General features: G+C 40.3%; 1 protein-coding gene across 2 annotated transcripts in view; it reads left to right on the top strand.

The window, feature by feature from the left end:
• Positions 1-803: 803 nt before the first annotated feature.
• The window catches only part of LOC137261146 (uncharacterized), a 33,436-nt gene continuing 18,122 nt past the window's right edge, over positions 804-16,117 (top strand). The window contains exon 1 of one of the 2 annotated variants that reach the window (XR_010954842.1): positions 804-986. Coding sequence is in view for 1 of the 2 variants with exons in the window: in XM_067798849.1 (XP_067654950.1) it covers positions 908-986 (79 nt within the window). In the remaining variant the exon portion in view is untranslated. The remainder of the gene's footprint in view (positions 987-16,117) is intronic. The other variant, XM_067798849.1, reaches the window with a different exon arrangement.

The following is a 16,117-nucleotide window of genomic DNA, read 5'->3' on the forward strand; positions in this document are numbered from 1 at the left end:
ATACACCAAACAAAGCAAAAAAAGCGCTACGATTCTCAAGTCTATGTTACAGGGACCAGATTTTCGAAACTCTCTTAGCGCTAAGACAGTCGTAAGTGCCATACTTTAACATTAACCTACAACTATCTTAGTGCTAGGAGAGCTTGGAAAATCTAGGCCCAGTATCGGAGGTACGACAGTCGTTACGCTACAATACACTTTATGAAACGGGGCTCTGAAAGAACGTCACACTGCCAGTTGAGAAACCATCAGTGGGTAGGTATAACGTTATATATATTTTTTCTATATTATGCACATGGGATGGTTTCTTTCTCAGGTGCCAATGAACGACATATGGTTCCTTTATGTGGATATTGATGACCACATTACTCGAACAAGGCAATAACCTCATATTTTTGCCATAGCGTTAGTCGGACTTAACTTTTAGAGAAAGAGGATTCACTTAATCGATCTATAAAATGTCTAGATATTAAAGTCATCTTATTAATTCACCCATGTCACTACGCACTCACTCGTTTGTCTATTGCCAAAACTGCCAATAGCTTCCATCCCAGGGCAATAAAAACGCCCTGTTGATCACTCACACTAATTCTTCCGTATCATGAATAAAAAATGCCATGCCCAGCCCAGTGATCTTCCCTAGGGACAATTTAATCTCACGTACTATTGAAGAAAAAACCCATTTGCTTTGAAATCTACCCGAAGGTGCATGATACCAAAGCAATATATACATAGCTCAACGACCACCTGAAACATGGCTAATCAATATATGCGCAGAAACACGCGGAGCAGCATGATCGTCTGTGATATTGCCCGGGCGATCAGGAAACACGTCTGCTAACTGTCGTCTGCTCCGTGATAGCAGAAGACACTGAAAGGATGAGGTAGCGGACCTGTAACTGCCGCAATGGAAATACATTGGAATAATCGGTTAGGGTCAAGCTCGATCGTACCGGCGTTTGTTTTAATTCTACAGTTATATATAGGTGAGCAAAGAATTTGTCATTTTTAATATGCTGCTGTGAAATATGCGCACTTAAATGCGTGTGGCTGAATGTCAAGAAATATGTCATGATTCGTTTTGTCAACCCGGGGTAAATGATTGTTGTGATGAAATTTGTCTGCTTTTTTTGTAGTTTGTTGTTTGTTGTTTTGTTTTTATCTTTTTTTTTGTAAAATGACATTGTGTTTCTCAAAATAATGGCATTGTCTCGACCTTCTCAAATTTCATTGGCTTGTGGTATCCAACGCAATGTTAGGTTTTTGTCTTACATCTGTTTGTGTCCTCATTTTCGGACTCATAAAGCATATTAATATTTCAAAGACTGAAAGTTTATAGTCTGTACACAACCCATTTGAAAATATATGTTTTAAATATTACCGCGAGGCCGCAAAATGAACCGGGTTTATTTGGGTTTAAAGTAACAAAGTATCTGGAAATATGTCAGATCAAGAGGTGGAAACACACGTACCTAAGAACAGGTGTACCATGGGGAGACAATGTATTGCTCTCACCCTCTGTCTTCCTCCGGCTTCCATGATTCATCTTTTATCACGAGAATTTAGCATCTTGGTTCTGTGACTTATGTCGTTCTAATATAACGGTACATTTGATCTGCTTTGTAATACCAAACGTGTGTTTGTGTGTAGATAAGTTGATGGCTGTTGTAATCTATATGTATTCATAATACATTTGAATATGTAAAATATACCAGAGAAAGTTCATTTTAAAATTCATAAATGTGGCACTTAAAGCGAATATCTGAAAATCATGCAGGATTTATTACGTGTCCTGAATTCGCAGAAAACTATATGGTCAATTAATTCTTGTTTTCACGGTTTCCATTTAGAGAGGCTATTGAAAGTGATCTCAAACCCAACCAACGCTCTCTTTCACTTCTTAACGGAACTCCCGACAACGTAGATGATAGTAAATCCTCGTTCACAATTTAACATTGGTATCTAGTAAACAAAGTCCTTTGACTGTCATTTCTGTGTGACCAGTGACTACTGTTTTCATTGTCCAGAAATGAACAAAATGGATCATTGTTCAGATTATTTATATCCTTTTATTTTTTATGAGTCTTGAACACTGATACTGATCACATTTCCACACAGCATCAGTCACGAGCAACTTATGTCCTGTTAGTATGAACTATTTGGGATGTAGGATCATATTGTTCATCTATAATTCACTGCCCTTGCTGTTCGCATTGTCATATAAGCCTCGTAGTGCGCACATAGGTCGGCAAGTGTAAATAAGTGCGACAAAAACCCTTTGACATCTGGTGCCAAGAGTCGATTGTACAATTCCGACATGAAATCCCATGTATGACATATGTTGTATTTGACGACATTCTAAATGGCATTGTGTAATCATAATTCCGACATGTGTTGATGAAAAATGTGTCCAGGTGTTTCCGAAAAGGTAGTAAAGATAAATGAGCAACTCCATAGCGCCTTATCTGAAAAGACATACGCCCAAAACGCTGTATATGGCAAAGATGAAATGTCAGTCTGGATCATGTTTTTGTCTGCTAATGAGCTTTAAAACTTTCAGAAGATGGACATGTCATCATGTCAGTATACAGAGCATTTCAGAGAGTAGCGCCAGACGTTTTGACATTTGAGAGTAGCGCCAGACATTGTACGAAAACTTTGGGCTTCCATCTAGGTGTCTGCAGAAAATTCTGTATGTCTGATCGTTGTGAAGGGTTTATATACGTTGATGAGTTCACACAAGAGCTCGGGGGTTGTACCGGTAGCCAGTGCAATGTCCTGACCATTGGTGTCATATGGTCGTACTTGGATCTTCATGTTGCTATCCTGGCAGCCTTGTTTCGTGTCATCTGAAGTCGCCGGATGTGTTCTTGCTTTTCATTCAGGAGCAAAGTATTGCAATAGTCCAGCAGGGTCAGTACAAGTATTCTGATGAGGGCAGCAGGTGCCTCTCGGCTGAGAAGGTGACGAATATTCCAAATGTTTTGCAATGGTAGTTACACTTGCAACAGAGGTTTGTCGCGTGATAGACAGTAGGGCTGCACTATACAGGGTATTACCTGTGTAACGGTATATCGCGATACCCTTTTCAAACAGTACATATTGCAATATTTTTTCTGAACCGCTATATTGGGCACAGAACATATTTGATGTTTTTGACACATTCTTTCATTCACAACAAATATTTTGCTTCTTTATTCAATGACAAAACTGTATACTGTGATACTAAAATTGTGGACAAATGAAACAGTGACCATGCAACCTAATTTTCAGATCGTTGTTATCAGAACCGTAACATACGTTTAGGACTTATAATGTAGAACATAGAATTGACATGCACAGTTAGTGTCACTCACTGTCAAACACATAACTTCCCAATATATCGCAATACGGATCGGAGCACGGGTACCCGAATTGCAATATATCAATATATTGCAATACACAGCCCGAATAGACTGATAGATATTTTATTCAAGTCGTACCTCACATTGATGTACATAAAATACAAGACAAATAAATGACATGAACGGCGCGAGCCACCCATTCAGGGTTACGAGAGACAATTCAAACATGATAAAATACACGAGATCATGCTGTTAGAGACATACAAAGGTACATACAAACATACTAAACATGAGAACCGTATCAAACACTCTTTCGTTTGTGTAGCAGTATGTTGCAGGTTGTGGCACACACATACATCACAAATGGATTGGACACACATTTTCTGTAAATCATTAAGGTCGTTAAAACTACGATTAGACCTTGACATGTGGCTGAGAGCATAACTTCCCGAGATATAGTTGACTTAAATTCCAGTACAGTAACAGTTTATTTCTTCCTGTGACCCTCTTGCTGTTATATCTTGCTATATCTTTTGTCCACCCTTGAATAAGTGTCCATAGCTTTCGAACACTGTTCGGACGTCACAAAGGTAATGTTAAAGGCATTACCTACAGATATAAAATGATGAAGATTTGTTTCCTGAGTTCCTCACGAGTCCCCCAATTCCAGTTGCATCTCCTCCGGTCAGTTTGTAAATTTGGACACAGAAACGTCTTTGATAGAATCCGGTTTGCTGGTGTGTTACACAGGTGCTTGTATTTGATAACCCATGTTTTGGCTATCTATGAGGTGACATAATGACATTGTATACATAGTAAGCAAAACTTGCCCCATCACGGATCCTCGTGGAACACCACATTCCAACAGTACTTGGTCCGATTTTATATCATTAATTGCAACAGCCTATTGTCCTTCTGATATTTCGATCTATGCAATTGGGAACCAATGTTCACGTTTTGTTCTATTGTATGAAAGGGTAAATATTTATACACTGGACTCGGGAAGTGAGTAAGTGTAGTTTTACTCCACCCAATCGAGTCTGGACCAGTTTATCCAGTGATCAACAGCAGGAGCATCAACCTGCGCCATTGGGAACCGATGACATGTGTCAACCAAGTCAGCGAACCTGACAATCCGATCCCGTTAGTCTCCTCTTACGACAAGTGTAGTCGCCTTTGATGGCAAGCATGGGTTGCTGAAGACCTGTACTGATGGAATGTTGCTTGAAAACGGCGTAAAAACATATATTCACACTCACTCACACCATACAATATAATACGATAACGTTCGTTATTACGCAACTATTGGTAGTCCTCTTTCTTGTCTTAGAAGAGCCCGATGCTGATGTGTTCCAAAACTCTTATAATGGAATGTACAGAACGCACCTGCGCAAGTAAATAGTTGGAACTCTATGCGAACCGAAGCATATTTATAGTTCAAATTGCTAACCAACCAATGACTCATATGAATAAATCATTTAGACACTTTACGCTCAAAGATTTATAAATTAGCAAATCAAAACACTCATAAACAACCTTCTCTAACCAGTTTGCCAATGCGGTTTCATTTCCGTGTTATTTTTTCTGATAACAAACAAATCATACTTTTAAGGTACTAAAAAGGTTCCAAGACCCTATGATTCCTTCTGTATCGGTAGAATACAAACTACCGGGTAAAAGAACGTTACTAATCGTCTTCACTCGATCAAAAGTGTGAGATCTATGATAATCGTGTTACAAATAGATATCATTTCCCAGTGATCTCATATCTGCTGCAATTCAATTAGAAAGAACCAAGGACTCAAAATTAACCCAAAAAAATTACAAAAATCCGAGTTCTTTCAAAAAGTACATCAAGATTTACATAATGTGACAGGGGTCAGGGACACGTCGTCAACAGCGAGTGTGACCGCCCTGTCTCCTCCTTTCACAAACCACTAAGGTGATCGTAGGTCACTAAGGTAACCTTAGTGCAATGTTAAGAAAAGGGAATTAAGGTTGACCTTAGTAAAAGGTTGCTTCATGAACAGACCCACTGTTGCATAATTCTAAGAGAACCTGTCCAAGTTCCTGTCGGTTCGCTGAAAGTGTGACGCGTGTCAACTGGCGGTCACGATAATCCCAAAGGTGTCCAATGGAGTTCATGTTTGGAGAACGTGATGGCCAAGGCAATACGTTGACATTAACGTTGTGTATGTAGTCTAGAACACGCCCAGCTGCGTAAGGCCGTCTGGCTGGTGGGGAATAAAGGGTACCACAAAAGGTCTCAACATTTCATCCCTGTATCACTGGACGTTCATATTTCCTTGAACGATGCCCTTGTCTTCTTGTTCTCGGGCCACACCGTGACCCCTCCTCCATCGAACGGATGGATTTCTTGAACGCAGTTTTGCGCCAGTCGGTCTACTCTATAACTCGAACTGAGTTACCGTTCTGCACAGACACTCTCTCCCAGTCACGTCGCTTCCATCGACGTACAGTCCGTGTCCATTGCAGTCTGCGTTGACAGCGTAAACGGGTAAAGGCCATATCTCGGGAGGGACGGTAGATTCGTTTACCAGTCATACCAAACAGTCGAAGGGCTTTTCGTCTGCTGATGGCGTGTTCTGGTGATGTCGCCGTCCCCACTAATCTGCTCCTGGGACTCTTTATCCTGCGGATCTTGGGCGGTCTTGTTTCTGGCCTGTTTGCTGGTATTGGTGGTGGCTGGTATTGCTGATGGTGGCCTGGCTGTAGTTGAAAGTTCTTGCCTTGACTTCGTAAAACCCCCACGTTGTGAAGAACTTTTCGAAGCAGCTGCATTTTTGTTGGGGCCACGTTGCGTTTATTACTTGTTGCGTTTGTTACATGTTGCGTTTGTTACATGTTGCGTTTGTTACATGTTGCGTTTATAACATGTTGCGTTTTGGGTTCGAACCTGTACCAGTGTTTTTCTTATTTATACAGTCATATCAAAAGTGATGCTTTTGTAATGTACATCACATTCAGTGTGTAAAACAGATCCCGGGGAAGATCAGAAGTGACTTTATATTACACAGCAAATCTATTGATGTATCACATCTATGTTCCTTTCAATAGCTTCTAATTTTACAAATGGACAAATATATATCATAGTAATTGTAAAAATGCTACACTTTTTAACCATCGAAGGAAATATAACCCATTCGTTCTGGCGGTCGGGCGGTCGTTCATTCATACTGGTCCTAGTACCACTGCATTTAATCGATTCGCTGAGATCCGTTTCAACTTGTTTGGAAGAAATAATAACCGTTATAAATATTTAACAATGTAAGGTTCAAGAAATAGTATCTTCCAAGAAATTGCTATCTTCTACGTGTTAGACACATTAAAATTCTGAAATTGTAAACAGTGGTCTGACAACAACTGAAAAATACCATTGTGAAATAGATGGAAGAATGTATTTTAAAATATTGATCCTTTGCTGCAAAGGTTACTTATTTATAAAGCAATTCAGTTTCACTGTAGTGTGGAGCCAGTGCGATACGAGTCTGGAAATACATACAGCGTTCTTACATTGTGAAGTTAAATATTTACTTCGTACCTCCATCAACAATTATAGTCTGTCTGTCTACATTTGGTTGACTCCAAATACATTAAGTTCGAAGACATTCTCGACGTCTTTGTCCAGTTCTGTGCTGAGTTTTGGCTTATTCTGAGTGAAATAGTGTAGTTTTATGTCGCCTTTATTTCAGCAATATCTGGGCGGAGGGACATCAGAAATGGGCTTTACACATTTGTACCCATGTTAAAAACCTGCGTTATCGTTTGTGGGGAATCGAACCCGGGTTTTCGGGGTAGTGAGCAAACGTTCTAACCATTCGGGTGATCCACCGTCGCCCGAGCGAACGCTCTAATCAGCTACCCCACCGCCTAACCTTACTCTAAAGTTTTGTCTCTTTGTTGCTTCGCGCCGCACTCGCGCCAATATTCCAGCTATAGGGCGGCTGCTTGAAATGATCGATTCTGGGCCAGATAATCCAGTGATTGAGATGATGTGAATATCGATCAACTCAACTGGGATACGCTGTAACCTAGTCAGCTAGTTGACCATCCAATGCCTCCAGAAGCCTCTTAGAAACATGTTTTGCTAAGTCAATTTTAACCGGATCTTCACGGGTATTTTGTGAAGTGATTAACATAGTGTACTTGTCCATGTGCCTTGTCCATTGACCGCACGCGCGCACACGCAGACCCATTGCAGGATAGAAACGGCATGAACTGTAATGGATGCAGAGAGAAGTAAAACTGGTTCTGTGGCATTTTTCGCATTAAATATTTTGACCTCTTCAATCGAATGGCGAATTCGTAATCAAACATCTAAAAGTATGCATCCGTCGGTTATATTTGATGTGTTAGGGGGAAATGTGGTAGCCTAGTGGCAAAAGCACTGACTACAGCTACTGAGGCCATTCACTCGACACAATCTGATAGCAATTGCTTTCCTGTCTGTGTACGTTTATACCATCCGGAAACGGAGGTGGGCGTTTACTCACAGCTTATTAATCTGATTAACGGCAAATGGTTTGCTGTTGGGGACTGTGCTCTGATGAAAGTGTAGCTGATGAGATTCCCAAAGTCTGTAACACATTACGGGGCTGCTGTGGACGAAATGAAAGCGTAGGTCTTGCCCTTGTCATGAATTCCATCATAAGCTCAGCTTAATTGTGCTAGGTCAGCTTCATTTTTTCCCGCGACAATCAACATGCCATCTGCTGATTTGATGTGGCTTTTGAAGTAAACCTTTTATTATTCCCCCAACCCTTGTGTACAGGACAGGCTTTTGCCTTGTCAAAATGAACTCGTCACAGCTGATCGCCTTTACGGGATATGGATCAAGACCAGTCTATCGCCTAACATGATTCATTTATGAACGCATGTCAGTAATCTTGATGTTGGGTGTCGACTTAAATGTAACCAACACTAATTTTATGGCGACTTTTACTATCTTGAAAGCCAGATGGTATTTGTTTTTGGAACTTGCAAGAGCACAACGGGCATACCTAGAGTACAAAATGTATTGGGCAGAATAACTACGTTGATATTTGAGAGTAAAATGTCAGATAAGGATTGTAATAATTATATACGGACATAGTTCTCAGATTCAATGGTTGTGTGCCGTTGAGATCCTGGAATTGGTTTTCATGACCCTTCCTCGTCGTAGGTGGCGACTACCAGGGTGGGGTGGTCAGGCTCGCTGACTTGGTTCATACTGTCATACTGTCATCGTATCCCATTGATCACTAGATTGTCTCGATGTGTGTGTGTGTGTGTGTGTGTGTGTGTGTGTGTGTGTGTGTATAATGCATTTTCTGAGAAGCGAATTATTGCGTAATGAACGTATATGACGTTTTCGTGGTTATCTTTATGTTTCAAATTAAAGTTTGCACATACTTTCATCCACAACAAATGTTTCCTTCTTCGTACAATGACAAAAGGGAAAACTATAGAACAAGAAAACGCATGGGAAATAAAATAATAGAATCCCTGACTATGCAACCTCATTTTGAGATTTCTCTTATCAGAACCATAAAATTTATGTGTAGGGATTTTTAATGTAGAAAGTAGGATTGACATGCACAATTACCGTCACTGATTGTCAAACACCTAAGTTGCCATTTCACTACAATTTGTTTGCCAATGCACAACCCTATTCAGGAAAAGGGCTGTGACGATATATCGTAGTATCGATAATCGTGATACTTTATCAGACGATAAATATATCGATACTTATTACTTATCGTGGTACGTATCGTTGATCTTAAAATTGTTAATTTTCACTAGAAATTGAGGATTATGTGAAAATTTACACTGTTACTTGATATAAAAATAGACCTTTTAAAAGAAAATTACTAAAAATAGCATATCGCGAAGTGCATCGAAATCGTATCGTTCCAAGATATCGCGATACATATCGCATAGTACATTTTCTATGTTGTCACGCCTCGGTTCAAACTTTGATGGCTACTCATCAGTGCGACATAGTTTTATTTCCGGAGAGATGGGCACCATGAACTTTAAAAGATAACGCAGGTTTATTAGCTTTTGAGATTTGTTAAGAGCCGGGTTAGAACTGATCTTCAGTAACCCATGCTTGTCATGAAATATAATTAACCGTATCTGATGGTCATGCTGCTATCTTGGTTGACACGTCATCGTATCTCAGTTGGGTAGATTGGTGTTCATGGTGTTAATCACTGAATTGTCTGGCCCAGACTCGATTATTTACAATCCACCGCCGTAATTGTGGCGTAAATCTAAACTCACCCACCTTTTTACTTCTGAATCAAGTTCGAAGTTTGTCAGCACCCCACTTGTGCCTACTGGATTTACCAATGTAAACATCTCAACTCCCCCTTAAGGTAACGCTAACACGAGCGAAGCGGGTAGCCCAGTGGTTAAACCGGTCACCCTTCTTGATTCCCCACATGGATACAATGTGTTAAGCCCATTTCTGGTGTCCCCAGGCATGACATTGCTGGAATATTGCCAAAAGCGGCGCAAAACCATACTCGCTCACTTATGGTAACACACACAGTGATGGTACCAAAGCACTGTTATCCTCGCATAGCCTGTTCACCTGACAGCCTCTGAAATGTGATCACCTCTGTACGCTGAAGTGGAATATGCTATACTTTATTCATGAAGTAAAACGTCACAAGTCGACGACATTACACACATCACTGTGCTTGGAATTCTTCGTAAACACTGGTGTCATTACTTGTTTTCAGTGACCAATAAACATCACTATTTCACTTAGCGCGAACTATATGTTACTCTGAAGGCAAATGCTTCGTCACGTACGTGTTTTGCCTTTTCGAACTGTTTCTTGTCATGACCATATGACCCGTGAAGCCCGGGGTAGAATAGGTCTTCAACAACCGATGCTTGCTGTAAGAGGCGAGTCAGCTTGTCGTAAGAGGCGACTGACGGGATCTGGTGGTCAGGCTCGCTGACTTGGTTGACACGTGTCATCGGTTCCCAGTTGTGCAGATCGATGTTCAGGCTGTTGATCACTGAATTGTCTGGTCCAGACTCGATTATTTACAGACCCCTGCCATATAGCTGCAATATTGCGGCGTAAAACTAAACTCACTCACTCATAACCAAATGCCGTCATCGGATAATTATTCATCTCTAATGACCGATGGGAACTGAGAAGGGAATTGGGTACAATAATATATTTTTAATAAGAATGAGTATCTCGTCAAACTGTTAAAGGCTGACTTGAGTTCACAGAAAATACAAACAATCAGTGAATCAATTTTATTGCAAATGGAACGGAATTCGTGTCATTTACATCTTTTGTGAAGCTTACGTTTACTTACTTAAAGATATTACATCAAATACGGGTTTCAAATTACCACATAAAAGCTTTTTTTCTTATTTTGCATATAGACATGCAACATTAATCAATTATGTAGATCTTAAATATGTTCCAAGAAAACCGTGTCACTAATCTGAAAATTATTTATCCGGTAATATATTTTCCGATGACACGCAAATTAAAAGACAAGGAAGGAAATTTTGATTTCGATTTAAATATTATTATGACAGTAAAATGGTACTAGAAAAATATTGAAAATAGAGTTCAAGATGACACAGTAGCGTAATGCCACCGATTACAAATCCTCGATGTGTACCTATAAATTAATCGAACTTTATGAAAAAAACATACAGCTTTCATTAAGTTACGTGAGTATAATATCTGTGTTCATAACTACACATGCGATTGATGATTGATTGACTACACATGTTATTGGACTGATGATCCTGTTTATAGATTATTTCATTTAAAGGCTGACATTTAAAAACAAACCAGAACATTCATTTTCTTTCTGTATAGACAGCTCGATTGGAAAGAACAGCCCATTTTGTTTCCCACGAACATAACTGGTTCAAGTTACTTTGAATTTATAATACATTAAGGACTTCTTTCATGTTAGTCTATACAAAACGGCTTTGTCCTGCTCCACCACAGAGGCAAGATCAATTGGGTATTGTTTTGCATATTGTTACCGGTACTCCTCACACTCCCATTCCGGATTATTCCAAGTTTAATGTGGTCCACATTTTAAATTGTCAATGGGTATCAGTGTGTTTAGAAACCCCGATCGATAAGACGTAAACGCTTACTTTCCCTGCAGGAAGATTGGAAACATGATCTCACCTTTGCCTTTTAGCGACCATCTCGTGTCACTACATTATTTTCAGTGATCAATATTACATTTTGCACTACTGTTTTGCCTTTTACGCCAAGGGTATATCTGTTTCATGTTTTCTGTTCTATACGTTTTGGTACAATTGTTGTAAACTGGAGGGCACACGACTCTATCATTCGCAGTAATTACCTGTTCGGAGAGTTATCCGGATACGCAGTACAGAGCCTAGATTTTTTACGCTACGATAGTCTTAAGTTAGTGTTAATGTATGGCACTTACGACTGTCTTAGCGTGGAGAGAGATTCGAAAATCTGGGCCCAGGGATTTACGCGACGCGCAATTGTGCATCCAGTACATACACATGTTGGGAATGAACGCAAAAAAATGGACACACAATATTATTCATTATTCGTGATTCCAAATACGAATCAGTGACTTGGTTGGGTGTTTGGCTGTTTATTGCATCAGTTTTGTGCATTAGCCCATCCACCAGTCTATATGATCATTGGTTCATACGAGGCACTTTAGAAACATGAAAACATACATTTTTCTACTGCTTCACAGGACCCTAATATTCCCGGCAAGAACTCTTAAGACTAACGGTTGGGGGTCTCCGGAAGAACAATGTTTGTGAGCCGAGGTGAAATCCTGACATTATAAATGAATTGCACTTGTGTTTTCCTTTGCAAGAATCTGGTCAGGATAATACCCTGAACCTTAAAACTGGTATTTTTGAAAATGGACATCAGTGGCTGTCTGTGTCTCGAGAGGGCACAGACGCAGTGAACGACTGTCCCAAAACGACATTACCAGGTGTTCGCCAAAAGGTGAGCCTATACCGACAGGTAGAGGGCGTCTGTTATAAACGCAGGCAAAGACTTGTTAATGAAATCCGAAATGTATGGATCAGGTCAAAATAGGGACATTTTTGTTACTGACGCATTAAGTTTGGAAATATCCTCCACGCGTTCACAATATACTATCATGAATCTTTTCGTGTCTTGGTTAGAAGGAAAGTCCTTATGGTGAATCCAGCCATACATGCAGATGTATCTTGGTTAGAAGGAAGGTCCTTATGGTGAATCCAGCCATACATGCAGCTGTATCTTGGTTAGAAGGAAGGTCCTTATGGTGAATCCAGCCATACATGCAGATGTATCTTGGTTAGAAGGAAGGTCCTTATGGTGAATCCAGTCATACATGCAGCTGTATCTTGGTTAGAAGGAAGGTCCATTTTTTTAATCCAGCCATACATGCAGATGTATCTTGGTTGAAAGGAAGGTCTTTATGGTGAAGCCAGCCATACATGCACCTGTATCTTGGTTAGAAGGAAGGTCCTTATGGTGAATCCAGCCATACATGCAGCTGTATCTTGGTTAGAAGGAGGGTCCATATTTTTAATCCAGCCATACATGCAGATGTTTCTTGGTTAGAAGGAAGGTCCATATTTTTAATCCAGCCATACATGCAGCTGTATCTTGGTTGAAAGGAAGGTCCTTATGGTGAATCCAGCCATACATGCAGATGTATCTTGGTTAGAAGGAAGGTCCTTATGGTGAATCCAGTCATACATGCAGATGTATCTTGGTTAGAAGGAAGGTCCATATCTTTAATCCAGCCATACATGCAGATGTATCTTGGTTAGAAGGAAGGTCCTTATTTTTAATCCAGCCATACATGCAGCTGTATCTTGGTTAGAAGGAAGGTCCTTATGGTGAACCCAGCCATACATGCAGCTGTATCTTGGTTAGAAGGAAGGTCCTTATCGTGAATCCAGTCATACATGCAGATGTATCTTGGTTAGAATGAAGGTCCATATCTTTAATCCAGCCATACATGCAGCTGTATCTTGGTTAGAAGGAAGGTCCTTATTTTTAATCCAGCCATACATGCAGCTGTATCTTGGTTAGAAGGAAGGTCCTTATGGTGAACCCAGCCATACATGCAGCTGTATCTTGGTTAGAAGGAAGGTCCTTATCGTGAATCCAGTCATACATGCAGATGTATCTTGGTTAGAATGAAGGTCCATATCTTTAATCCAGCCATACATGCAGCTGTATCTTGGTTAGAAGGAAGGTCCTTATTTTTAATCCAGCCATACATGCAGCTGTATCTTGGTTAGAAGGAAGGTCCTTATGGTGAATCCAGCCATACATGCAGCTGTATCTTGGTTAGAAGGAAGGTCCTTATGGTGAATCCAGCCATACATGCAGATGTATCTTGGTTAGAAGGAAGGTCCATATTTTTAATCCAGCCATACATGCAGCTGTATCTTGGTTGAAAGGAAGGTCCTTATGGTGAATCCAGTCATACATGCAGATGTATCTTGGTTGAAAGGAAGGTCCTTATGGTGAATCCAGTCATACATGCAGATGTATCTTGGTTAGAAGGAAGGTCCATATCTTTAATCCAGCCATACATGCAGCTGTATCTTGGTTAGAAGGAAGGTCCATTTTTTTAATCCAGCCATACATGCAGATGTATCTTGGTTAGAAGGAAGGTACTTCTGGTGAATCCAGTCATACATGCAGCTGTATCTTGGTTGAAAGGAAGGTCCTTATGGTGAATCCAGCCATACATGCAGATGTATCTTGGTTAGAAGGAAGGTCCTTATGCTGAATCCAGCCATACATGCAGATGTATCTTGGTTAGAAGGAAGGTCCTTATGGTGAATCCAGCCATACATGCAGATGTATCTTGGTTAGAAGGAAGGTCCTTATGGTGAATCCAGCCATACATGCAGCTGTATCTTGGTTAGAAGGAAGGTCCTTATGGTGAATCCAGTCATACATGCAGCTGTATCTTGGTTAGAAGGAAGGTCCTTATGGTGAATCCAGCCATACATGCAGCTGTATCTTGGTTAGAAGGAAGGTCCATATTTTTAATCCAGTCATACATACAGCTGTATCTTGGTTAGAAGGAAGGCCCGTATTTTGAATCCAGTCATACACGCAGATGGATCTTGTTTGAAAGGAAGGTCTTGGATGGGGATATTGTCGGTTAGTGGTTCAAACCTTACTTTGTGAGGTCTATAGTTTCAGTTTATCGGTGTTCCCATTTGTGCAAATAGTACTGTAGTAACAAGAATAAAGTTTTGCATGAAGTTGTCAGTTCGTAGCACTATTGTTTGGCTGAATCCTTGGGAGCGAGTTAGGAGGTTGGGGGTTGACTGATCCACAAAGTGTCGGAGAATGTAAGAACATATATTGAGGTGAAATGAATGCATTTAGCATTATGGGGTAGAGCGTACACATATACGAATATGTGAATTATTTTGTGCGTGTAATGACCTGTAATAGTTAAGTTCTGTGTGTGATAATATTTAAAGTGTCTCCACGACCAAAACAGATGTTCATGAAGATCCGACTCAGAGTCCATGCTTGTTGCAAGAGACGAACAGGCTCGAAAAGTTGGCATGTCGTCGTATCCTAGTTTCGTTGACGTAGATGATGTTGATCACTGGACTATCTGGTCTTGGCTCGATTACTTACAGACCGCCACCATAAGGCTGGAATAGAGCTTAGTGCGGCGTTAAATAACAAATGAACAAACCAAAAATTCGAATTTTACAGTTTAGCGTGTGCATATAGGAAACTTCCATGATCACTATGTCTGACACTTATGATAAATAATCAATTCCCTGTCTGGGAGAAAGTAGAAGAGATCATTGCATTGACGAAGTAGGTTATCGACGCAATTGCACATTTGCTATTGACTGAATCATTAAACCTGAAGAAATTAACTATCATCAGTGAAACGAAAGTATAGAATTAAATGTTGAATTTACCCTAAAACCGGACGATCGAATCACCAAGCAAGTGAAAAACGATGTTGCTACCATGTTGTCTCTACGTTACGGCTCTGTTATGGCAACGTTAGAAAATTACGTTGACATAACATTAAATTGAGTGTTTTCTCAACGTCACCAAAACAGTTTGCTACAACATTCTAATAACATCAGGATTTAATGTACGTTTTATTTATGTATGACATACCTGTCTTGTAATTTTATCACTCTAGGGTCGATATAAATTCGTTCTGATTTAGATACAGCTGTTGTTAATATTTTATTTGGTTTTGCAAAGTGATTCCTTTTCCGAAAACTCCCGTTTTGAGTGGAAGGCAACGTGATTGTATGTGATCGTATTTGAATGTGAGTGTCGGGCTGCTCGAGATTCTGGCTCTGGTCAGGGAGAAAGACTGCATAGGTGTCGCCTGTTGACCAGGGCCCTTATTCTCGAAACGTTCGCAGCGCTATGAATTCTTAACTTTGATCGTAGCCAATGTGTTAAGAATGGGCTTAAGAAGTTCGTAGGACTACGAACGTTTCGACAAGAGCTAGCCTGGGTCCTGAACAATAAAGCGCAACGTCATTCGTAAGCCTATGATAAGCTATAGAGTTACGAGAGATCCGAATGTTACAAACGCTCTGCGGATCGAGACCCAGAATCATAACCAGGTGTGCTGTACATACTAACGGCAGCTATGGTCCAGACCGGATGCGTCCCGCGTGAATTAACCAGCCTCATCCGTCGAACCAAGCTTGATTGTAAAATGAATAGAAGAAGAGAAAATGATTGGAATAGGTAACTA

The sequence above is a fragment of the Haliotis asinina genome, chromosome 14, assembly GCF_037392515.1.
Source record: "Haliotis asinina isolate JCU_RB_2024 chromosome 14, JCU_Hal_asi_v2, whole genome shotgun sequence".
In the NCBI taxonomy this organism is placed as follows: Eukaryota; Metazoa; Mollusca; class Gastropoda; order Lepetellida; family Haliotidae; genus Haliotis; species Haliotis asinina.